This window comes from Musca autumnalis, unplaced genomic scaffold (assembly GCF_047663935.1).
Source record: "Musca autumnalis isolate F117 unplaced genomic scaffold, ASM4766393v1 scaffold_3, whole genome shotgun sequence".
In the NCBI taxonomy this organism is placed as follows: Eukaryota; Metazoa; Arthropoda; class Insecta; order Diptera; family Muscidae; genus Musca; species Musca autumnalis.
Window position 1 is genome coordinate 215,621,591 of NW_027411866.1, and position 25,278 is coordinate 215,646,868.

Sequence of the window (25,278 nt, forward strand, 5' to 3'; positions counted from 1 at the left end):
TCGAAGAATTTTCCTCTCAAACACACCAAGCACTGCCTTATCTGCTTGCGCAAGTACCCATGCTTCGGAGCCATACATTAGCACGGGTAGTATCAGCGTTTTGTATAGTGTTATTTTTTTTTGACGAGATGTGGCTTTGTTTTTAAATTGCTTACTTAGACCATAGTAGCATCTGTTGGCCAATACAATTCTTCTTCTTATTTCACAACTGATGTTGTTTGTTGTGTTTATGGCAGTGCCGAAGTAGACGAAGTCTTTAACTACCTCAAAATTGTAGGTACCAACTTCCACAGTTGGTCCGAGCTCTATGGACGCTTTGCGCGTCGACACCATCAATTTGGTCTTTTCGCCGTTTACCGCCAGACCCACTTTCGCAGATTCTGCTTCGACCTTCCTAAAGGTATCAGTTACTTCCTTTACTGATCGTCCCATGATGTCTATGTCATCAGCATAGGCAAGTAACATGTGGCTATTGGTGTAAATTGTGCCATTTCTTTTGACATTTGCATCTCGTATTACCTTTTCCAGCAAAATGTTGAATATGTCACACGAAAGGCTGTCTTCTTAACTGAAACCTCTTTTGGTACAAAATTCTTCGGAGAGGTTCTTTCCAATTTTAACTGAGGAGTCATCTTACAAAGCCGGATGAGCTTTGCGGGGATACCAAATTCAGACATTGCGTGGAATACCTTTGATCGGAGGGGACTGTCGAATGCTGATTTATAATCGACAAAAAGGTGAAATATGCCGATCTGTATCTCTTGGGTCTTCTCTAGCATTTGCCGTAGGGTAAATATCTGGTCAATGGGGACATAGGATGCTCAGGTTCCAATCGTCGAGTACGCGTTCTTCCTGCCAGATGGTGCTGATTGCTGTTTTTACCTCATCTTGGCCGGGCGGTATACATTCTATACCATCTTCTGGGATTGGATCTGTGGTATCATCGTCTTCGCTACTATTGGATACCAGCAGATTGGAGAAATGTTCCTTCCATATCCTTCACACTCCCGCTTTTCCATTTCTCTCTTTTTCTTGCGGAAAAGACGTTTCTCTTCTCTCCTTTTCTCCCCATATCTCTCTCGCGCGCTACGCGTTGCTACTGATTGCAAAGTAGCTCTATATGCCGCATTTTTCTCTTCGGTAGTAGCACGACACTCTTGGTCGTACCATGAATTCCTTTGTGGAGGTCTCTGGAATCCAAGTATGGATTTTGCGGCTGTTTGCATGGAGTGGGAAATATGTTGCCATTGTGTTGTTATGTTATCGAGACAAGGAGTGCTCGCGTTAAGCAATTGGGCTAGTTGAGTGGAATATGCTGTGGCTATCTGTTGTGTTTGGAGCCTATCGATGTCCAACTTCCGCGTTGAGTCTGTTCGTGCTTTATTTGCAACGTTTAGAGGGGTACGTACCTTTGCTGCAACAAGGTAGTGGTCCGAATCAATGTTTGCGCCTCGGAACGATCGTACATCCAACACGCTGGATGAATTTCTTCCATCTATTACAACATGATCAATTTGATTACTTGTTCTTTGATCTGGAGACAGCCAGGTGCCCTTATGAATATCGAGATGATTAAATCTGGTACTGCTAACTACCATGTTTTTTGCAGCTGCAAAGTCTATCAGCCTCATACCATTGTCAGATGTTTCACTGTGGAGACTGAATTTCCCGACTGTTGGGCCAAAGATATTCTCCTTTCCAATTTTGGCATTAAAATCGCCTAGAATGATTTTAATGTCATGGGCAGGGCAACGGTCATATGTTTCTTCTAAGCGCTCGTAAAATATATCTTTGGTCTGTTCGTCCTTTTCTTCAGTGGGAGCACGAGCACAAATAAAGCTGATGTTGAAGAATTTAGCTGGGTGAAGCTGGATACAAGATGTTTTTGTCTCCGACTAACTACGAATCTGCAACCAAACTCATGCTTTACGTCATGGGAGCTATAATACAGTGCGTCACCTTTAGGTGTTGTTGTGACGCCTTTCCCAATCCATCGTATTTCCTGTATGGCAGTAATATAGGCCTTGTACTTTTCAAGTACGTCTGCCAATGCGAAGACTTCACCTTCTCTATAAAGAGTGCGAACATTCCAGGTGCAGATTCGCAGATCATGGTCCTTAAAACGTTTGCGGGGTTCGTCAACTTTAGAGGGGTTTGTTTTTCTTTTCTTTCGTTTTTTCATAGTAGGATGTTTTTTCTAGCTGAGGGTTACTAACCCTACGCCCAAACCCAAGTTTTTAACGTTCTTATAGGTGAACGCGCGGCACATGTTAGCTCACTACCTTTAACGGGTGTTAAAGGCAGTTCCCCAGGTGACACCACGGGGAGGTCCACTTGAGATGAAAGAGGGACCAAGATAAATCCTGGGCTTTGCCATGTTAAAGCCGGTCAACACCGTTGGTTGGTATCATTCATCCCCTACGTGTTATTATTGATAACAGAAAAAAACCGAATTTGTTCGACATTCACTGTATGTGTTATGCTTGGTTTACATTACGAAATCCACTCGATTTCAACTGTCAATTCCTTTGCGTATACGTCAAATGAAAACTCATCTGAAATCGACTGGATTTCATTTGACGTTTAAGCAAAGGAATTGACAGTTAAAATCGAGTGGATTTTGTAAATGTAAAATTACTAAGTCTGTCTGGTTACTTTCCCAGCAAGAATTGTCCAGCAAGAACTTTCTCAGAGAGTAAGGGGTTTTTATTCTATTTTGCTAGAAAATTGTAAAAAGTAAACAGACACTTTCCCAGCAAAAACCAGCAAGCAATCATCTGACTTGCCAAAACAGAACAATTTGTCCGCCAACAAAGGAAGCAAACACGTTGTACTTTATTAAAAATAAAAAAGAAAATGAAACAAAAAAGTATTTTTCCACTTTACAAATTTGTTCTCCATAAAACAATACAATTAGACTATGCTATTTCCACAATAAAATTGTTTTTAATGTTCACAAACATAAATCAACAAAAAACTAAAAACAGCTGATTGATTGTTTTCAGGAAGAAGAAGAGCTTGCAAGTGCTTGCTAGAAGAAATTTGTCCAGCAAGAATTTGCAAGCTCTCAGTGAAAGAACTGTCAAAATGTCTCTCTCGAATCGCTCTCTTTTGCTGGTTTTTTGTGTTAACAGACGACTTCCAGCAACAATTGGTACAAGTTGTTACAAATTTTAGGGTAACCAGACACATCTACTATTAGTAAATCAGAGTTGTATTTGCAGACAGACTGTATTGTGTAAACGCCCAGTGAGGGAGCGCTCTATTCGGCTATGTATTTTCGTATGCAGTTGAGAAATAAATTATTGGAAGAAACCCATTTTACCAAAAAATGCAAATAGGTAAAGAAAACGAAAATGTAAGCGCGATTATAGTTTTATTTTTTATTTATATTTCGTGGTCATACGAAATTGTATGCTACAAGTTGTATGGACTTTGACATACATAAAGGATGTCGAATCGATAAAAAAAGTGACAGTTCATACGACATTGATGGCTAGTCTAAACACGCCTTAAATATATCATTAAAGGCCGCTGTACATACGGCGCGTTGAGCGTTGCTTTACAACAACCACATGAAAACTTCAAGAACAAACTTGGCATCACTTACATATATTTCATGTGGTTGTTGTTTTCAACGCGCAACGCGTCGCACAACGGACCGTATGTATTTGGCCCATAAAACTTCTACCATTTGCTCTGTTGCAGAACCTACAAGAATCTACTAATTTTTACTACGATAACAATTTTCCCTCTATGTTATCGAAGAAAATTGTAAAAATTAGTAGATTCTTGCAGTTCTGGAACAGACCAAATGAATTTACAGCGTGTTTTTGTAAAAATGCTTGCCTGTCACACGAACCGTTCGTACTAAAACGTATACGTTCAAAATTTGGTTCTTGTAAAATTTTACGAACCATTCGTTTTTATCTGAAAGCTTTCGTCTATTTTATAAAAGCTTTTATATTTCAGGGTTTCCATGATACTTATTTTGTGAATTTTGCATAAGCACCTGCACGTAAAATGTGTTACTTGATGGCAACCCCGATAAACAGATGACAAACAAAAAATAAGAAAAAACTGTAATCAAATTTGTCCAAAAATAATTGTGATAATATGAAGAAACGCATGGTACAATCATTACAAGGTAGGTCATAGCAAACAGCTGATTACAATTTTTTCTTGTGGTCCGCCTATTGTGTCAAAATAGTTTTGAAGTTGTTTGTTTGTATACATTGATTTTTAACAAGGTTGACAAAATAAAGTAATTCAAAATCAAATAAAAAAGAAAAAGTAAAACACACAAGAAATGTTATTGTGCCTGAAATGGACACTTCTTGGAAGTATAACAGAAGCCAATGATTCCTAGTTGATTGGTAAGGCCAAATCATTGTTTTCTGTTTTATTTTTAACCGATTTATATTTTGCAGATCGTTTGAACTGATGGATAGATGGATGGATCTTACGGATGGATTTCTCCAGGTACAGGTTAGGCCCTTAAGGACATTATGACGTTGGTGGCGGTGTAGTTGATGAAGACTATCGCGGCAATTTTGGTGTGGTGCTCTTTAATCATGATGTAGGATTTGAAGTGAAACATTGTGATCGAATTGGGCTCTTAATATGTGGGTGAAGATTTTTCCCTGAACTGGAACAAATGGACAAATTGGAAGAGACTAAGAATTTGCGATTATCAACAGGGCAGTACATGAAAATATATAATAACAAAAAAATATAGAAACGGGATATGTCTATCTCCATCCTGAACACAAATTGTAAATTGTTCTTAAACTAAAATGGTGAACTTTTGTGGGGGAGGGGCCGGAAGTAGTGGATCGTTAGAGCACCATCTTCAAACTAGAAATGTTATGATATGCTAAGTTTGGACCAACGCAGTTTTCGGTTCGAGAGTTGTCGTCCTCACCAGCCACTACACATGATGGCCGTAGGAGTTTTTTGCAGCTTTCGTGCAATTTTCTTAGGACGTATGGACTTGCTCCTGTACCGTCATAATAGGGAATACAACGTGACCCAGAAATCGATTTGACGCAATTTGAAGATTGATCTATGTTTGGGCAAATTTTGGACCGAATCAGTCTATTCGTTCGAGAGTTATCGTGCGCTCCAGACAGACAGACGTCCGGGCATGGCTAACTCGACTCCAAATTGTCTGATACGGATTTCGTCCACATATACTGAAGGTCTAAAAACATTATTTCGATGAGACACATTTTGGTTGTTTAATAAATGAAAAAGTAATATTTGAAATTAAATGAAAACAAAAGAAACATTGACAAATAAACAAAACTTGTTGCATTTGTTATTAGTCATTTTGAAGTTATAAGCAAACCGGCATCAGAGTTGTTTTTTTATAATTTCATGAACCTGCCCAACCTTCTAATAATTGAACCATGGAAGAAACGGATGTATATATACGCGTGTGCTTCTATGGAAATAAATAAAATTGCATTCCCTTCCAGTTTTCGTGTGTTTTATGCCATTTATTACTCAAATTATTTAATTTTCATTCAAAACGATGGGTCTTTTCCATTCGTTTATTTTTGACGTATTCGTTCGTCTGATTTTGTTACGAAAACCAAAAAAATTACGAAAATAAAAAGCTTTCATTTGTTTGTCACACGAATACAAACGTCAACCGCTATGAAAACCAAATTGTGTCTTCGTTCATGAAATCGACTACCTCATCCTATTGACATTAGGAAGAAAAAAGTAAATCCAAACGATAAAGAAACTCCTGCCCCAAGAAGGAAGAAATTATGTCCACCTATTTTTTTATTTGACGCGAATATAAAAAGTATAATAGAACAACTAGAATCAAAGACACCGAAGATTAACTTCAAAGTAAAAAATGTAAACCGATACAAAAGTAAACTGTATTTCGAGGACCCAGCAGTACATGCAGAAATGCTGAAAATGTTACGGGAAAGACCTGCCAATGGGAATCCAGTAAGAGCATACTCCTTTACTCCTAAGGAGTTGAGACAAGTGTCGGTGATATTACGTGGGTTTTATCATCACATTAACTTGGATATTATTAAGAAGGCGCTGGATCAAGAGTTGCCGAATTGTATAGACAAGGTTACAAACTTCACGACGTCATACTCGAGAAAGAAAAATATAGATACTGGCCTTGTGTTAGTATCCCTGTTACCTGGTAAGTCTTTAAAAGACGTTTCACATGTAAAGACCATTTTAAAAAATGACATCACCTGGGAGCTTCCTAATAAAAAGAATACGGAAACGCAATGCCATCGTTGTCAGCGCTGGGGCCATATAGCTAAAAATTGCGGTTCCGAGTATAACTGCGTCAAGTGCGATCAGAAACACGGGCCCCGTGAATGTCAACAATCTAAAACTGAAACATCAGAACCCTTCTGTGTAAATTGCGGCGAAAAAGGCCACCCCGCGAATTATAAAGGGTGCGCAGCATACAAGAAGTATCTTGCAAATAGAAGAGAACGCATAAATAAGGCTCGTGAGATCAAAGAAACAGCTACAAGCAATGTAAAAACCACCCTGAAAACATCGTATTGCCTACCAGGGAAAACATTTTCAGATCTTTTTGATCAACAGCCGGCTCCAAAAAGGAAGCCAACTATTGTAGATGAGTTTCTGAAGCTCTCAACATATTTTCTTGATACAGAAGAAATGTCCCTTGAACAGGAAATAGATCAGTTCCTTGGTGCATTTAAGTCCATGTCGAAAAACGAAGCAAAAAAAGAGTTTTTGCGTATCTTGAACAAAGTTCGGACTCAATATGGATCATAGGTCCCTAAGAATTATTACATTCAACGTGCAATCGCTGATTGACAAGAGTCGTCAGATTGATCTACAACACATGCTATTTCAGCACAAAATAGATATTGGATTAATTCAGGAATGCCACCTGAACAAAAAGAAAGTGTATATCCAGGGATACAATTTTATTTATGATCACTCTGCTGTGGGAGTAGGAATTTTAATTAAAAAATCAATTCAATATAAACTTATCAACATCATTAATATTGATTTCCACAAAACATTCATTGAAATCAGCACAATCTATGATAACATAAGGAAAACATTTTTAATTGGATCATTGTATGTGTCATGTAACACTCCTACAACATCTTTCTCTGATAGCTTAAATAATATGCTCCAAGCTATATCTACCTTTGATGGGTTCATATTGGGCGGTGACCTGAACGCAAAAAATACCAGTTGGGGAGATAACATGGATAATAGCAATGGAAAAGTTCTAAGAAAATGGTTGGATGATAATTCCATGGAGGTATTTCGCTTATGTGATAGTAATCCGTCTTTCCCCAGAGGATCGTCGTACTTGGACCATTTCCTAATAAGCGCCAGTTTAATAAACAGCAGTTTTAGTGTATCCAGTCTCCCCACTTTTTCAGACCATTACCCACTTAAATTAGATGTACATATAAACTCGCTATACTTAGCGATAAGAAGTCCCCGCGTTGTTACATCTTACAAAAATACAAATTGGTCCAATTTCCAAAGGGATCTAGATTTTGCATCGGAAGGTATCATGCCTCCAGTTGACAGGAATTTAGCAAACAGTGAAATTGATGCCATATTAAATGATTTTACATCGAGTCTTTCAACAACTCATGATAACCACTGTCAAAAAGTTGAGCTTAAACATAACCAACTATTACTATCGGATCATGCAAAGAATCTTTATAAAATAAAACGGAGATGGCAAAATCAGCTAAAAAGATTGTTTCACCGCACCGGGAACAGGACAAATTTGGAGTACAACATTTTATCTAAGCAAATCCAGTTGCTGAAAATAATAATAAAAGAAACCATAAATATGGAGTATGCCAAAGCATTCAATGATAAGCTGAAGTTGATAAAACCGGGTCCCAAGGCATTTCGGGATGTCTTTCAGATAGCCGGGAGAAATAAACAATCATTTTGCAACCAAATCCAAATCAATGACCAGGTAGTTTCTGATCCCTGGTTGATTTGTGATCATTTTCGTAGCGTGTATTCTTCAATTTTTCAAGAACGGCTACCAACCAATCCAGTAGCAGATCTTGAAAGCAGAGTTGCATCGGTACTGGAACCAACACCTTCCAATATATACACCTTCAGTGAGGAATTTAACTCGTTAAACAATCCCGACAGATACCATTTTATCGACAGCCTAAAAATAAAGGAGATAATAAATTTGATCAACAACAAAAAATCAACAGGCTTCGATAATGTTTCCAATTTTATATTAAAAAAACTTCCCAATGCGTCCATCAAATTATTGACTGTTATTTTTAACAATTGCATAAATAATGGCTATTTCCCTTGTGCATGGAAATCAGCAAAAATACTTCCAATTAGGAAAAAAATGAGCAGCATAGTACCAGATGATTTCCGACCAATTTCCCTTCTCTCAAATACTGGAAAATTGTTTGAACACATATTAAAGGAGAAATTGGAGAATGTGTTTTTAATAGATCCCATATTAGAATACCAGTTTGGATTCAAAAGAGGCCACTCGACCCAACATGCCCTACTAAAGTTTTACAGCGACATCACTGAAAATCTACGCCAAAAAATAAGCACAGTCGCTATTTCGTTAGATATTAGGAAAGCGTTTGACTCCGCATCTAACAAAGGAATTCTTTATAAACTGGTCGAACTTGGAGTTGATCCTTTTCTAATAAAGCTTTTTAAAAGTTTTTTCGAGAATCGAACTTTTAGAACTCAAATTGACAACTGTGTGTCTTCTCAAGGAGATGTTAAAAGCGGTGTCCCACAGGGCAGTGTGCTGGCCCCACTACTTTTCAACATATTTATGTATGATTTTCCGCATTTATCACAATCTTCCAAAGCTTTGCTGTTTGCTGACGACTGCATTATTTATGCCCACGATAGCTCGCCAACTCAAGCTTTGAATATAGCATCGCAACACCTTGGCCTCATAAATAATTTTTATAAAAAATGGGGTTTACAGATAAATGCTGGAAAATCGCAGGCGATATGTATAAGGAACCCATCTGGAAAATGTGCGAGGTACGTAGTACCAGAAAGCAAGCTATTACAATTAACCCTAGATGGTGTCGAAATACCCTTCACACATGAAATTAAATATCTGGGAGTACATTTCAACTATTTGTTCAAATTCAACATGCATGCTAGATGGTTAATGGATAAAGCAAAGCGTTTGCTGGGATCTTTCGCGTTTTTATTCAATAATACATACCTGCCTCAAACTACAAAACTTTTATTATATAAAGTGGTAATAAGATCGGCCCTAACATATGGATTCTCATCATGGTTCACCATCTCACCATCAGTAGCAAATGACTTGGAAGTCCTTGAAAGAAATATTCTTCGAAAGTGTATCAATAAAAATTACGTTAATCCCACGAAAAGACATTCTAACTCATTCGTTTATAAAGCAGCGAATATAATGCCTCTTTGCCAGTATGCCCTCAATTTACAAAAGCGTTTTGTTTCAAACTTGGAGTGGCATGATAACAGCCTAATGCAAGAAATATTTCAATCTGAACGAGGCATAAGTTGGTCTGATGTAGACTACCTGTCACCTGTCGGCATTCTAAACGAGCCATTAGAGGAAAACCTAGTTGCTTACTCTAAGCCCCCTTTCTACTTAAAATCCACTCCAGGAAGCCGAAGAGGATGAACAACATAATGGTTCGCCACCACCACATTCGTACCCTTAAGTTTATATTAAGGGCTTATGTAGGTGGAACATTTATTATCTATACTATTTATAGAGGAAAATATGAATTTTTAATATGTCTGTGATTTAGCATAATCTCAAAATAGAAAATTAAATTTCTTGTCGGTTTTAATAGTAAACGTTAATATCGTATAAACATTAAACACGCAATTTCATTGTTCTCTCTGTCAACATAAATGTATAGACAGCTCGTTTTTGTTATTTAGTTTTTAAGTGTTATTGTTTTATTGTTAATTATACAGACTTTGCTCTGTTCGTAAGTTTTCATAGGCCGGGAGCAAGCCTTGAGTTTGTAAACTATACCTGAGATTAAAATAACTCGTTGTCGATTCTACCCTAGCATGTAGCTTTTACTTTTTACTGATCTTTAGAATAAAACAATTACAATTCTAAGTATACGTACATTATTATACGCTCTATTATCATTGTAAAAGAATTTAAAAGACTCAATAAATACTACTACTACTACTACTCATGAAATCGACGAACGAATGGACAAAAACTTTTTACAAAAACACGCTGTTAATTGAATTTCGTGCAAACGGTATTGCCATATCGATTATTTCCCATTGCTGTCAAAGTGAGAGCACAGAGAACGTACAAAAAATGGTACCAAATTTCTCAACACTACTTTTCCGACTTTTTGTGCCGCCTTTTTCTACTGTCAGTTTTCATTTTTTTCTCAACCAACAAATAAACAATCATCGTATCGTTGAGTTTGTGAGTCGCTAGACATTGATTTCTATAATCATTTTGTCGGTTCTTCTGTTGTGTTTTATTGTCTTTACTTTAATTTTATTCTTATTATTTGCATAAAAAACGCAATTGTGTAAATGCTTGAAAAAAGTGTTATCAAATTATTATCACCCAAAGAAAACGAAAAGAAAAGTTTATAAAACACCAAAACCCCACACGCACTCGCGTCGCGTAGCAAAGCAACAATTAATAATGGGGAAAACATGGAAAATATGTCGTATCTGTCGTACCGAAAAGAATTTAAAATTTACCAAAGCTCAACTAAGGGAATTCAACAAGCGTCAAAGAGTGGCGGTACAAGATATTCAAGGATCCGCCGATAATAAAGTTTCACAAAAGGTAAGAAGAATTGAATTGTATGTGAATGAATCAATTAGTTTTGCATGATTGGGATATGGAGACGTACGCACACAAATACATATGCAATTTAAGATAATATATAGGGTACTCTATGTCTTTTGCGCGAAGTTACAATGCTTGTGCTAATGAGTCAAATGAGAATGGTTGGCTTAAGTAGAGTTTGCTGGTTCTACAGGGGTTTGATAGGATTAACAATGGGATGAGACCGTCCTGCTAACGGCCTTGACTTAAACTAGCTGATTTATTTATGCCAACAATTTAGTAGTTGTAATGCTCAGTATATCGAGATGATTTTTCCCCAAATAAACCATATATTTGATTTCAGTAAAAAATTGATTACATTCAGGGAATCTATCAACATGAGAATACCTTAAGCTAGACCTATAGCCAGGAACGATATCCTTTTTTTGGAGAAAATAAATTTTCCTGTTGATATTAACATTAAACTTCGAAAGAGTTGGGCCCCCAAACTGGAACTTAAAACTTGTAAAATGGGAAATATTGTAAACCCAGGCGATTAATCGATTCATGTGGAGCTTCTAATAACGCAACAGCTTGCAATTGTCATCCACTCTAATAGGTATTTCTGTTTCTTTTTCCAGATTCTAAGGACTACGCCAACAACATTGGGCAACATCTGTAAAGATTGTGATATTCGTGTACAGATATTTCATCATTTGGACGATGAAAATAACAAAGGTGACAGCAGCGACATTGAAGTTGATGTTGTCGACACTACTGCACCACCAAGCACACTGCCAACGCCGCTCAATATTTTGCCAACATCATCATCTTCCTCATCTTTGCCCATAGATAATAATAATCGACCCGATACACCGGTTATTGTGGATGATGATGTTATGCTTTATGATATGTTCATGCAAAAAGTCGATCAACAAAGGCATCAACTACTGCCTCAAGCAAAGCCATGCACTGATCTTAAAGAACCCCACCAACAACAACAGCAATATATAAATCATTTCAATTCCCAATATACACCACCACAATCTACTGGTGGCAGTGAGGGTGATGATGCCAAAGTACTAGAGGCATTGACGTCGAGGGAAAGTAGCCCCACAACTTCTTCCGTAGTTGCAACACCTGAATTGAGGCCATCATTGCCACCGGATATTGTTGATAAACATGGTCATCGTATTGTGGCCATAATAGATCTTGATGATGAGGATAGTAATGCCCAAGCCAAGGATAATAATAACGATGGAAAAGACACAAATGTGCAGGAACAATCCCCTGAAAATGTTGTTATTGCCCAGGCAAAACTTCAAATAGTACACAATAACAACAACAATGAGTTGTTGGTGACACCCACAAAGAGTTCGACGACGACTACCATTAACAACAATCATGGTATTGTATCACAAGAGCCGCTCGAAGCTGCCAAGAAAGTTGATGACGACGATGAGCAAATTGTTTTTCGCCGTGTTGAACCGGCCTTGGAACAACCACCATCTGCGAAAAAGAAAAAACGTAAAAGTTATGACGAGAAACAGTTACGTTTAGTGGCCAGTCTGAGTTTGGTTTCCAGCGATAGTGAAAGTGAAGAGCCACCAGCTAAAAAACCTAAGCAGGATCCCAAAACCCAAGTCAGTCCCACCAAAAACCTTAGCCTTACCTGTAATGTGTGTGACGTTAGTTTGCCAGATGAAGAAAGCCTGAGGGTACACAAGGTGACACATGATGGCCACAAATGTCCCCAATGTAAGATAGCATTCACCCAGGAAAAACGTTTGGTCCATCATATGCGTTGTAAACATCGCAGTTACAATGGTAATGTGTTGAAAGAAAAACCCCGAGGCGCCCAAGATAGCGCCATGACCATACGCCTGCGTTATATGCAGCGGATGACATTTTACGAATGCCAGCTGTGTGGCCTAATTGATGAGATATACAAGGATCACAAGGAACATATCATTAAAAAGCATCCCATCGAATCCAAAACCCTACAAGATCCCATAATGAAAGAACTCAAATGTCCTCTCAACAATTGTAAATGGACGGGTACCCAATATGTGGCTCTGTGTCGACATTTCCTCGAGAAACATGATTCGGCTCAATACAAACCCCATCTAAGAGAAGTGGTGCATGTTGGGTCATTCGGTTGGAGTGCTGCCCGACAACAAGAAGTTGCCAAATTGGCACGCATTTATCAATTTTCCAAAAGGAAATCGTTCTTTTTCCAATGTAAGCTATGTCAAAAAGTGGTGGTGGGCTATCCAAATCATGTCAAGCATTTAAAGGAGAAGCATAATAAAACGAAGAAACCAAAAGAGGAAACAAAGAAAGAAGAAAAATCGGAAAAACAAGACAAAAATCCGAAGAAATCTCTTGAAAAAGGCCTTAAGAATACCTCAAAGAAAATCGAAGAAAAACCTCCCAAGAAAAATACCTCTGAGAAAAAGCTTAAAACAAAATCCAAAATTGACAAATTAGTTCAAAAATTAGAAAGTACAAAGCAGAGTAGTACCAAAACTAAATTACAAAAACAAAAAGATTCAAAATCTTGTAAAAAATCTCCCATTAAAAAATCTCAAAATTTAGATAAATCGAAATTGTTAAGCAAACAAAAAGCCTCAACGACAAATGTTAAAGTTCAAGTAAAGCTAAAGAAGACTAAGGATGTTAAGGAAGTGTCTCAAAATAAAACCAAACAAAAGTCAATGGAACCAAAAAGTAACAATGCCGGCGCAGCACCAGTGGGAGTTGTAAATAATGTTGAAAAACCAAAACTGTCCGGTGGCGGCAAAAGAAAACGCAAAGATTTGTCCCAACTGAAAATTGTCAAAGTAAAAGCCCCCATCAAACAAATCAAATTACAAAGCTATACATGCCGGTATTGTTCAGCATCCCTTAAAGGTTTCCTGTTATATAGTAAGCACATGCAACAAGAACACTCAAATGAATTCCTGCATTGTGATAACTGCAATGCTAGCTATTTGGACAAATCTCATTTGCAACAATGCCCAAGGTCCAACAAACTAACAAATCAACAAAAACGTAAATTTGTCAAAGTCATTAGCCACGACGAGCAGCATAAGGAAGCTGCTGCTATACGGCCAGATGTCAATTACAATTGGAGGGAAACTATTGATGGAGATAAGAATATCAGACAACAACAACAACAACTACATGAACAAGAAGTGCCTAAATCTAATGAAGAAAATAAGGAAAATAATTTACCTGCCAACACAAAAGATCAAGACAATGTGGCAACAACAACAGCCGCAACGCCAGCATCACATGAAACAATACCCTTGTGGCTTAAGGATCTTATACAATTGAAGAGTAGTCGTGGTAATTGTAGTACTAGTAGTAGTGGTAGTGTTAGTGATATTAACAATGAAAGTGAGAAATCTAGTTCAGCATCTGTCAAGAAATGTGCAAATGGTGGCAATCTACCATGTTCTTATTGCTTGCATTTATTTTCAAACCAAACAGATTTGGAAGAACACACAAGACTGTTACACTCCTCCAAAAGCGATGAAATTGTATTAAAATTTACACCTCCGGCGGTGGTGACCCCCCAATAATAACAAATCATCCTAATACTTAGAAAAACCAAAACTGCTCAAACACAAAATAGTGCCTTATTCATAAAAAAAAAACAAGTTCAATGTGAAACAAAAATTTATGAAAATCCAACAAAGTTTTTAAAAAAAGAGAAATTAAATATTTTTTTATGAATAAGGTTTTTTAAAAAAAGATGATATTAAAACAAATTTAAATGTATGTATGTGAATGATCAATTAAGTTGCATTATGATTTTTCAAGATTTTTTTTTTTACCTAAAAATGTCATTCTTCGCCCCCTTTTAGGTAGTGGGGTTTCGCGGAACAATACCAGTTTAGGGGCTCAATTCAAACCGATTTGAAATTCTTACCACAGGCTATCCTTGTTGTACCTACCGATCGTAATGGAAAAAAATCTAAATTGAAATTGGAAATTTTGTTTAACCTCAAAGTAATACAGCCAAATATTTTTCTAGTAAGATTCGATTGCATCTCCCTTTATTTTCTATTTGTTTTTTGATTCAACTTCAACTCCTTTTTTGATTTGTATGGATTAGAGTTTAATGAGGATCGCTTTAGCGTTTTTTTTTTTTTTGTGCAAGACTCATGTTGTTTTTGTTAAAGTGTGTAATTTTGAAACTAATTAAGATATTGATTCGCTCAAGGGGATATTTGTAGCTATGGACTGGGCCAACAAAATTGCAATACAGGCCAAAGTTCAAAACACCACTATTAGTGTTGCAAAAAAACGACCAAAGCGTAGACTGGATTTTTTCAAAGTAAATCTAATTTGTTTTAAGGGTATATTTTGGGAACTACCTAAACTACCCATGTGTCAAAGACAAAGTAGGCTTAATGGCATATTCTTAGCTATCGATTAAAGCAACAAAAGTGCAAAATAAACTTGCCGGGAATATCTTCTTCAAGGGCTTCAAAACTGGCCAGAATTTAATTTTAACAAAATCTTGGTTTTTTTTCTTAGTTAAATTTGTTCAGAGTTATAATTTGGAAACTACTTGAAGTATGGAATTCCTTTTAAGGGCACACTTGAAGCTATGAACTGAGACAACTAAGTTGCAAAACAAGCCAAAGTTCAAAACCCTATCTTTAGTGTTGCAAAAAACGATCAAAGCTTAGACTGGATTTGAAACAATACAACCCCAATTTATTCAGGGTTATATTTTGGAAGCCACTTATAATATTGAACATTTGTCAAAGGCATATTCTTAGCTATCGATTAAAGCAACAAAAGTGCAAAATAAACTTGCTGGGAATATCTTCTTCAAGGGCTTCAAAACTGGCCAAAATTTATTTTTAACAAAATCTTAGTTTTTTTCTTAGATAGTTAAATTTGTTCAGAGTTATAATTTGGAAACTACTTGAAGTATGGAATTCCTTTTAAGGGCACACTTGAAGCTATGAACTGAGACAACTAAGTTGCAAAACAAGCCAAAGTTCAAAACCCTATCTTTAGTGTTGCAAAAAACGATCAAAGCTTAGACTGGATTTGAAACAATACAACCCCAATTTATTCAGGGTTATATTTTGGAAGCCACTTATAATATTGAACATTTGTCAAAGGCATATTCTTAGCTATCGATTAAAGCAACAAAAGTGCAAAATAAACTTGCTGGGAATATCTTCTTCAAGGGCTTCAAAACTGGCCAAAATTTATTTTTAACAAAATCTTAGTTTTTTTCTTAGATAGTTAAATTTGTTCAGAGTTATAATTTGGAAACTACTTGAAGTATGGAATTCCTTTTAAGGGCACACTTGAAGCTATGAACTGAGACAACTAAGTTGCAAAACAAGCCAAAGTTCAAAACCCCTTCTTTAGTGTTGGAAAAAACGAACCTAGCTAAGACTGGATTTGAAACAATCCAAACCCAAATTTATTCAAGGTTATATTTTGGAAGCCACTCAAGATATTGAACATTTGTCAAAGGCATATTCTTAGCTATCGATTAAAGCAACAAAAGTGCAAAATAAACTTGCTGGGAATATCTTCTTCAAGGGCTTCAAAACTGGCCAGAATTTAATTTTAACAAAATCTTGGTTTTTTTTCTTAGATAGTTAAATTTGTTCAGAGTTATAATTTGGAAACTACTTGAAGTATGGAATTCCTTTTAAGGGCACACTTGAAGCTATGAACTGGGGCAACTAAGTTGCAAAACAAGCCATAGTTCAAAACCCCATCTTTAGTGTTGGAAAAAACCACCCTAGCTTAGAATGGATTTGAAACAATCCAACCCCAATTTATTCAAGGTTTTATTTTGGAAGCCGCTTAAAATATTGAACATTTGTCAAAGGCGTATTCTTAGCTTACGACTAAAGCAACAAAAGCGCAAAATAAACTTGCCGGGAATATCTTCTTCAAGGGCTTCAAAACAGGCCAGAATTTATTTTTAACAAAATCTTGGTTTTTTTTCTTAGATAGTTAAATTTGTTCAGAGTTATATTTTGGAAACTACTTGAAGTATGGAATTCCTTTTAAGGGCACACTTGAAGCTATGAACTGGGGCAACTAAGTTGCAAAACAAACCAAAGTGCAAAACCCCATCTTTAGTGTTGGAAAAACGAACCTAGCTAAGACTGGATTTGAAACAATCCAAACCCAATTTATGTAAAGTTATATTTTGGAAGCCACTTAAAATATTGAAATTTGTGGTTTGGGGGAAGAAAGTTGCAAAACATGCCAAAGTTCAAAACTCACCATTACATGGTGCTCTTGAAGCAAATTTAAATGGAAGGTGCTTACACCAGGCAAATTTTTGCGGATTCTGAAACTACAATGTTCATAGAAGAGAAAAAACAAAAAAATCGCCGGAGCGCTTTTTAAATAAATCGTGATTCAAGTTGACATTTTTTAGGGGTTGTTTAGGTTTTCACGATTTTGCTTAGAATCCGCAAGTCCTTTCAAAATAAGGCCGAAGAAAATGTTGTAGCTATGAAAATTCTCTACAAGATTTACCTTTACTGTATTTTCGTAGATTTTACCATTTTTGAGATATTGAAGTTCAAATTGGGCAATGCACTGACTGTATCGCCCCCTTATAAAACAATGTTATGAAGGGTGCGCCTTAACTAACTTTTACTGAAAACCGCTTACACAGGGGAAGTTTTTGTGAATTCTGAAACAGCAATGTTGATAGATGAGAAAAAATCCAAAAACAAGAAAAAAATCGCTGTAGGGATTTTTAAATAAATCGCGGTAAAAATTCACATTTTTAGATGTTTTTTTAGGTTTTCACGATTTTGCTTGGAAACCGCAAGTCCAATCGAAATGGAGCTAAAGAAAATGTTGTAGCTGTGAAAATTCTCTACAGAATTAACGTCTATGATTTGTTTTCAGGCTGTACCATTTTTGAGATAAAGAAGCTCAGTTTACATTTTTAGGTTTTTTGTTAGGGTTTCGCGATTTTGCTTGAATACGGCAAGTCTTATCGGCATGGGACCTGAGAAAATCTTATAGCTGTGAAAATTCTCTACAAGACTGTCTTATGTAATTTTTCCTAGGTTGTACCATTTTTTTAGATATATAAGTTTAAGTTGGGAAATTGCAGTCATGACATTGTTTTATAAGGAGACGATACAGAATTGAATTGAATTTGAATTGTCCCAATTTCAACTTCTATATCTCAAAAGTTATAAAACCTACGAAAATATCATTAAGGCCAATCTTGTGGAGAATTTTGATAGCTACAACATTTTCTTTATTCCCATTTTAATAGGACTTGCGGTTTCCAAGCAAAATCGCAAAAACCTAAACAACCCCTAAAAATGTCAACTTGAATCGCGATTTATATAAAAAGCGCTCCGGCGTTTTTTTTTTTTTTTGTTTTTTGATTTTTCTCATCTATGAACATTGTAGTTTCAGAATCCGCAAAAACTTCCCAGGTGTAAGCACCTTCCATTTAAATTTGATTCAAGAGCACCGTGATTAGTGTCACAACACAGACCAAAGACCTCTGGATTTCAAAGTAAACCTAATTTGTTTAAGGTTATATTTTGGAAACTACTTTAAATATTGACTAATTGTCAAAGGCATGTCGCCTTGCTACTAAGGTTTCTCTATGAAATTTCAATTTGTTTGGGGTTATAATTTGGAAACTACATGAAATGTGGTATTCCTTTCCAGGGGCATATTTGAAGCTGTGGTCTGTGGCAACAAAATTGCAAAATGAAGTGGGACATATAGGGGATTATCATGAACGGCAATTCACCGTGAATTTTTTCACTTTCTCCCTTAAGTTGCAACGGCGGAAAGACAAAACTCACGGGGAAATTTCATTCATGATAACCCCCCAAAACTTTTTCACCTCTTTTACTACTTGCTTTTATTAATACCACCCTAATATATTTTTGGTCGAAATTTACACAAAATAAATTTTATGATTTTCAAACGCTCAAAAATGAATTTTGAACAATTGAGGTTATGTCTGATATGTTTAAATTGAGGTTATGCGAGAGAATTATATACACATCTGGGGACAACGAACCATGCGTTGTCTTTATAAAATATGAACATTAACATTGTTTCCAATATATATTCAGACATGCAAAAAGATTTTCGCGGATTAAGGTTATGTCCTACCTTCCTGTTATAAAAAAGAGGTTTTAATAATTTCCAACTTTTTTTATAATTCCCACAATTTATTTTGCACAATGGTCTAAATGTATACAAAATACATTTTTAGATTTTCAAACATTTAAAATGGAGTTTCAAAAATTTGAGGTTATGTCTAAAAAAAAGTGAGTTTTTTTAATTGCGTTTAAGTAAGAGGATTATATACACATGAGCGTTGGGACATAAAAATATTGGAACCTCGTCGCAGTCCAAGATTTGGAGCAATCATTAGCATGAAGGTCCTGAACTCGATCTACTCCGGCAAGACAAGATTAAATTTTTCAAATTCCTGTGTATTTGCGTACTTCTGTCGTGCATAACTTCTCTCAATGTAGTGTCGTATTATTTAATAAAAAAATAGTCATTTGGACTAGGCTGAAAAAAATATGAGGTTATGTGTGAGGTAATTATACCAACAATTTTTTGAAATAATGTAATTTGTAATGTATAATTATGGCAATAATCCTCTGCAAAAAGTAAAGCCAGTTGCACTCCAAGACTATGCCATGGTTAGCATGACCGCCTTGCACGTGGATTAAGGTTATGTCCGACCTTCCTGTCATAAGAAAGAGGTTTTATACTTTCCAACTTTTTTTTATAATTTCCACAATTTATTTTGCACAATGGTCTAAATGTACACAAAATGCATTTTTAGATTTTCACACATTTAAAAACGGAGTTTCAAAAATTTGAGGTTATGTCTAAAAAAAGTGAGCTTTTTTAATTGTGTTTAAGTAAGAGGATTATATATAAACATGATCGTGGGACATAAAAATATTGGAACCTCGTCGCGAGAACCAAGATTTGGTGCAATCATTAGCATGCCCGCCTTGTACATAGAAGGTCCTGGATTCAATCTATACTCCGGCAAGACAAGATTAAATTTTTCAAATTCCTGTGTATTTGCGTACTTCTTTCGTACATAACTTCTCTCAATGTAGTGTTGTATTATTTACTAAAAAATAGCCATTTAGACTAGGCTGAAAAAAGTGTGAGGTTATGTGTAATTATCCAAAAATTTTTAAAATAATAGCAGTATTCACTCATTGTGGTAACTCTTGTTAATGTACTATATATATACCAGGGTTTTTTTACAACGAAGTGTGAATGTCTTTTTTTTGTGAATATCGTAAACAAATCAAAGCATCTTAAAGTCGTCGTAAGTCTATGTTTTAGTTTCAGTTTTATTACACTTTTTTCATAAAAAAATGTTTTTTTCTTGCCTCCATTATTTTATTATTCATTTCACAGTTTATACAGTTGGCCATTCAGAGTTCTGTTAACAACATTTGACAACAAACATAATAGATTGTTCATTATTGTGATTTGATTTCCTTTGTATTTTATGTATTTGACAGCAAACTAAATAGTCAGGGCAAACTAGTTTGGGCCGAATGGCCAACTGTATAAACTGTGATTCATTTATTCTTTTTATTTTTCCCACTTTTTCTACCAAAAAAACAAAACTCCGACATAAAATAAAACTCACAACAAAGTGGCGGCAAAACAATCAGCTGTTCTACAAGGGTGTGTAATGTACAGTGCAATGATTACAAGACTGTTAGGTCGAGTAAATTAACAACCCTGTGGTAAATTAAACTTTCATGTATTTTGTTGTTGTGGTATTGTAAACACTTGTAGATCTACAATATTAACAAGATGTTCAAGATGTACAATGCCACTTTACCAACATGAGTGAATACCGCTAATGTAATTTGTAATGTATAATTATGGTAATAATCCACTTCAAAAAGTAGAGCCAGTTGCACTCCTTGCACGTAGAAGTCCTAATTCGACACTCCGGCAAGACAAGATAACATTTTTCAATGGTTATTAGAGCCCTCAACAAAATGTAACGGGTTTTCCTTCTTTCTGCTGTGCATAATTTCCCTTAAAGTTGTGTCGTACTCTCTTAAACATGACAATTTGCTTGGCTGGAAAAAATGTGAGGTTATGTGTTATTTTTATTTATCCTTTTTCATTTTTTTTTTTGTAAATTTTTAATTTAGTTTTAAAATTGTTAAAAATTTACATATATAACAATAATCGCTAAAGCCTTCAAAATGTGAGGTTATGTCTCACATATTTTTTTATTCCCAAATAATTTGTATTTCAATCTTTTGTCACATCTACCAGAAAAAGTTGGCTGTATAATTTGATTTATTTTTTTAAACCTAATTTAATGTACTTGCAAACCTATCCTGTATTTGAAAGACATACATTTAATTTTAAAATTGCATTTAAAATGTTTTGTTTTAAACGTATTTCACTACATTACAAAATGTAGAACTTAAATGTTATTTTACTCTATTTAGTAAGTAAAAAAGAAATGCAAATATTTAAAAAAAAACATATAATTTGAAGTGAAATTCCCTAAGCACCTTAAGCAAACATGAACCCAAGCGGGGTAGTACCAAAATACCCAAACCATTTGCCACTCTTGTTAAATTAACGTTCTTTGTTTTTTTTCGAATAAATGGTAATACCACAACATAAAATAATGAATGACAATGTTGCAATGCAATTTTATTAATTTTCCTTTAGAGATAAAAAAATGAAAGCAATAAAACTGCCCACACAAATTTCCGTTATTTCTTTTTTGTCAATTAGGCATTCAAAATCTACATATCTCTGTACTCTCTTATGTATTTACTTTACATACATATAAAACTGTTAACGTATAACAATTGTGTAAATAAATTTAATTAACATAATTTAAGATTTCCATGTGGATGATGATTTTGTTTTTAATTTTCATGTCTTTTTTTAATTTTAACCAAAATGATTTGCTTTTATTTTAAATTTACTTAATTAGTATTAATTTATAGTTTTGTTTTCTAATCAGGTTTTTATTTCTTTTTTTTCTTTCTTCTCCCCATTGTGCAGTACAGTGTATATCATTAGTTTTTATTTTAATTTTACATGTTGTTAAAAAAAAAGTTTTTTTGTGTTTTTTACTCTGGAAAATTGCTTTTTGTCTATACAATTCTTTGTTAAAATAATTTATAATTAAAAAAATTTGTATCACTATATCTATCTTATCCTATATTGTATAACTTAATATAAAACATAAATATTCGTTACCTTTTTTTTTCTTGAATAAATAATATTTTATTGACTGAAATATAACTAAAAAATATGTATGTATGTGTTTTTGATCTTTATGTGTTATTGAATGAAAAAAACAAAATAATATTTTATGTCTGAACAACTATTGTGTTAAACAAATATTAAATAAACTAATTTAATTCAATACAAATAAACAGCAATCAACAAAATAATAAATCATTTATAAAAATATATGTATTTAGGTGTGCTAAATAAGGAATTTACACAGTAGGACGAAAAAAAGGTAATCATTTTCAAGACGAGAAGTTACGGCTGTTGGGATGGAAGAGTGAATAGACTAGCTATACTGAAAGAATTTCTTTTGGTCCTTTGGTTAGCTTATCCCAAAAAAAAACTCCTTTCTATCCGCAACCCGGGGACACTCCCTTGTTACCATCGGCTTAGTATGAATGAACAGTGTTTAAACCATGATGAAATTATAAGGTGGCGTAAAACGGCCAGCTGATTTGTTTCAATCTGTCAAATATTTTGTTATTGTGAATAAATTGTATGAAAACGTAAACAAACATTTTGACATATTGAAGAATTTTCTGCCAAAATAGAGTTGTTGTTGTGCTACTTACGTGACCTGTTAAATAGATCTTGGTTTAAACTATTTGTAACCTTCATTCAAGAATGCCATAAGATTTTCTCGAATTGAGGTTATGTCAGATTGTATGTATAAGAGTTTTATAATATACAATTTTTGTATCACTCTTTTTTACTAATATTACCCAAATATATTCTACACAATGGTCTAAATTTATACAAAATACCCTGTATGATTTTCAAACGTGTAAAAATGGAATGAGGTTATGTCCGAAGTAAAGTGAGTTTTCACACTTGCAGCCTTCGTCGATAAAGAGGGAGCCTTCAACAATGTGAATCTGAAATCTATTCATAATTCGCTCACTAACACAGGAGTTTCCTCTATCCTTGTTAGGTGGGTTGATGAAATGCTGAAGAGCAGAATTATCAACTCCCATCTAGGAGAGAGTTCCGTAAGGAAAAAGGTTTGCAAGGGTACGCCTCAAGGAGGAGTTTTATCACCCCTCCTCTGGCTCGTTGTAATAAACTAAATTCTTGTGAAATTCAACCAACTAAGAACGAAGGTGGTAGCCTATGCTGACGATGTTGTTATCCTCATAAGCGGCAAATTCTTGCCGACCATATCAGACCTGCGTGCTTTAGTGCTGCTGGGCTCGCACCAATGGACTTGGTGTGAATCCAACAAAGACTGAGCTCGTACTCTACACGAAGAAGCGCAAAATTGCCGATTTCCCGCTACCAAAGCTGGACGGTGTTGCCCTAAAACTTTCATCGGAAGCCAAATACCTCGGTGTTATCCCGGACCAACGTTTAAATTAGAAAAGTAATGCTGAGGAGAGGGTTAAGAGGGGTTTTATGGCACTCTATTCCTGCAAGAACTCCATTGGTAAAAGTTGGGGTCTCAGACCAAAGATCATACACCGGTTGTATGATACCGTGGTTCTCCCCATTCTTACCTATGGTGGGCTTGTCTGGTGGCATGCACTCGGGAACAGTGCACTTCTGTCCAAATTATCTAGTGTTCAAAGAGCCGCATCTCTGCTAATCTCTGGTGCCATTAGAAGCACACCTCAAGCCGCCCTAAATGTGATACTTGATCACCAACCTCCGGACATCACTATCCACTTTAAGGCGGCGAGGACGGCTTTCAGGCTTAGAGAGGCAGGTATATGGCAGTGTTCACGATTTGGACATGCAAAGGTCATCTCCCCCTTCACCGATTTTCTTGAGTTTAGTGGATCCAATCACATCAGTGATTATATACCCACTGTAATCAACTTCAACCAAATCAACGTCACAATCCCAAGCAGGGATGCCTGGTCTAGTGGTAGCCCTCCTCTTGGCCGTCTGACCATCTACACAGACGGCTCCAAGATGGAGAATGGCACAGGTGCAGGTGTCTTCTGCGAAAACCCACCAATTAAGCAATCCTTCAAACTCAATGAGAATTGCAGCGTTTTGCAGGCAGAAATTTTTGCAATAAGGAAAGCAGTGGAGATGGTCAAAGAACTTGGGAGCATCCTTATAGGACCGTTGACTATTTTTGTCGATAGTCAAGCGGCCCTCAAGTCGTGGACCATAAATTTAAAAGCTATCCTCGACTGCAAAAACTCTCTGCTTGAAGTACGTGATATCGTTGGTCTTTGCTGGGTTCCAGGACACAGTGATACAGAGGGAAACGAAGAGGCGGATGAACTAGCAAGGGGTGGCTCACAGTCGATTGACTTACCAACTGAGTCATCTACCAGACCACCAAAGTGCTACTACATCCGAAAACTTCGCGGCTTCTTTCTTGAGAAGGCGGGGCAAAGGGAACCTGGCTGTAAGGTATCCAAGGCAATCTGGCCTAGCTACTCTGAATATAGAACCAATTCTCTCTTTTCGCTAAATAAGTTAGGGATAAAAACCACTGTAGGACTCATTACCGGTCATAACATGGTCAGGTCCCTAACTTCTAGATGGGACAACAATAGTGTATATATTGTGGGCTATGTCAAGACCCAGAAGAAACAGTCGGTCGAACATCTACTATGTAGGTGCCCCTCGCTACTCACTAGGAGACATCGATCAACACCACACTCAACTTTAAACAAACAACCACAACATACAGTTAAATTTAAGGATGATCACAATGGACCTCAAGGTCTCCGAGAGAAGTAGCTGCCAACAACGGTAGCTGCGCGTCCTAAAACCAAAACAAACCAAAGTGAGTTTTTAATTGAGGTTATGTAGAATTAAAAAAAATGTTCGCAGATGATAAGAAAGTTTCAGAAGAATAAAGTTATAGCACTTTAACAAAGACTATTACAAACATTAATGCGAGACGTGTATGAAAGAGTGACCCTAAATATTGTTGTTGTAGCAGCATACATACCTACGTAGAAACATCGGTTTGATGGTGGGTTGGCAGCCGCTGGCCGAAACACTGGGGGTTATCATGAACGGCAATTCCCCGTGAATTTTTTCACTTTCTCCCTTAAGTTGCAACGGCGGAAAAACAACACTCACGGGGAAATTCCATTCATGATAACCCCAACTGTTTCGGTTCAATTCGGAACGAAAGAAACCGCTACCGTGAAAATGGTCCTAAATATTGGGACATTTCGATGTTCATATCT

General features: G+C 35.9%; 1 protein-coding gene across 2 annotated transcripts in view; it reads left to right on the top strand.

Moving 5' to 3' along the window:
• LOC141398902 (uncharacterized) overlaps positions 1-14,521 on the top strand; it is a 28,885-nt gene extending 14,364 nt beyond the window's left edge. The window contains exons 1-3 of one of the 2 annotated variants that reach the window (XM_073976690.1): positions 10,329-10,453; positions 10,581-10,828; positions 11,452-14,521. In XM_073976690.1, coding sequence (XP_073832791.1) covers positions 10,682-10,828; positions 11,452-14,397 — 3,093 coding nt within the window. In that variant the 5' untranslated portion in view covers positions 10,329-10,453; positions 10,581-10,681 and the 3' untranslated portion in view covers positions 14,398-14,521. Of the gene's footprint in view, positions 1-10,328; positions 10,454-10,580; positions 10,829-11,451 lie in introns of those variants that run through there. The other variant, XM_073976691.1, reaches the window with a different exon arrangement.
• Positions 14,522-25,278: the final 10,757 nt, after the last annotated feature.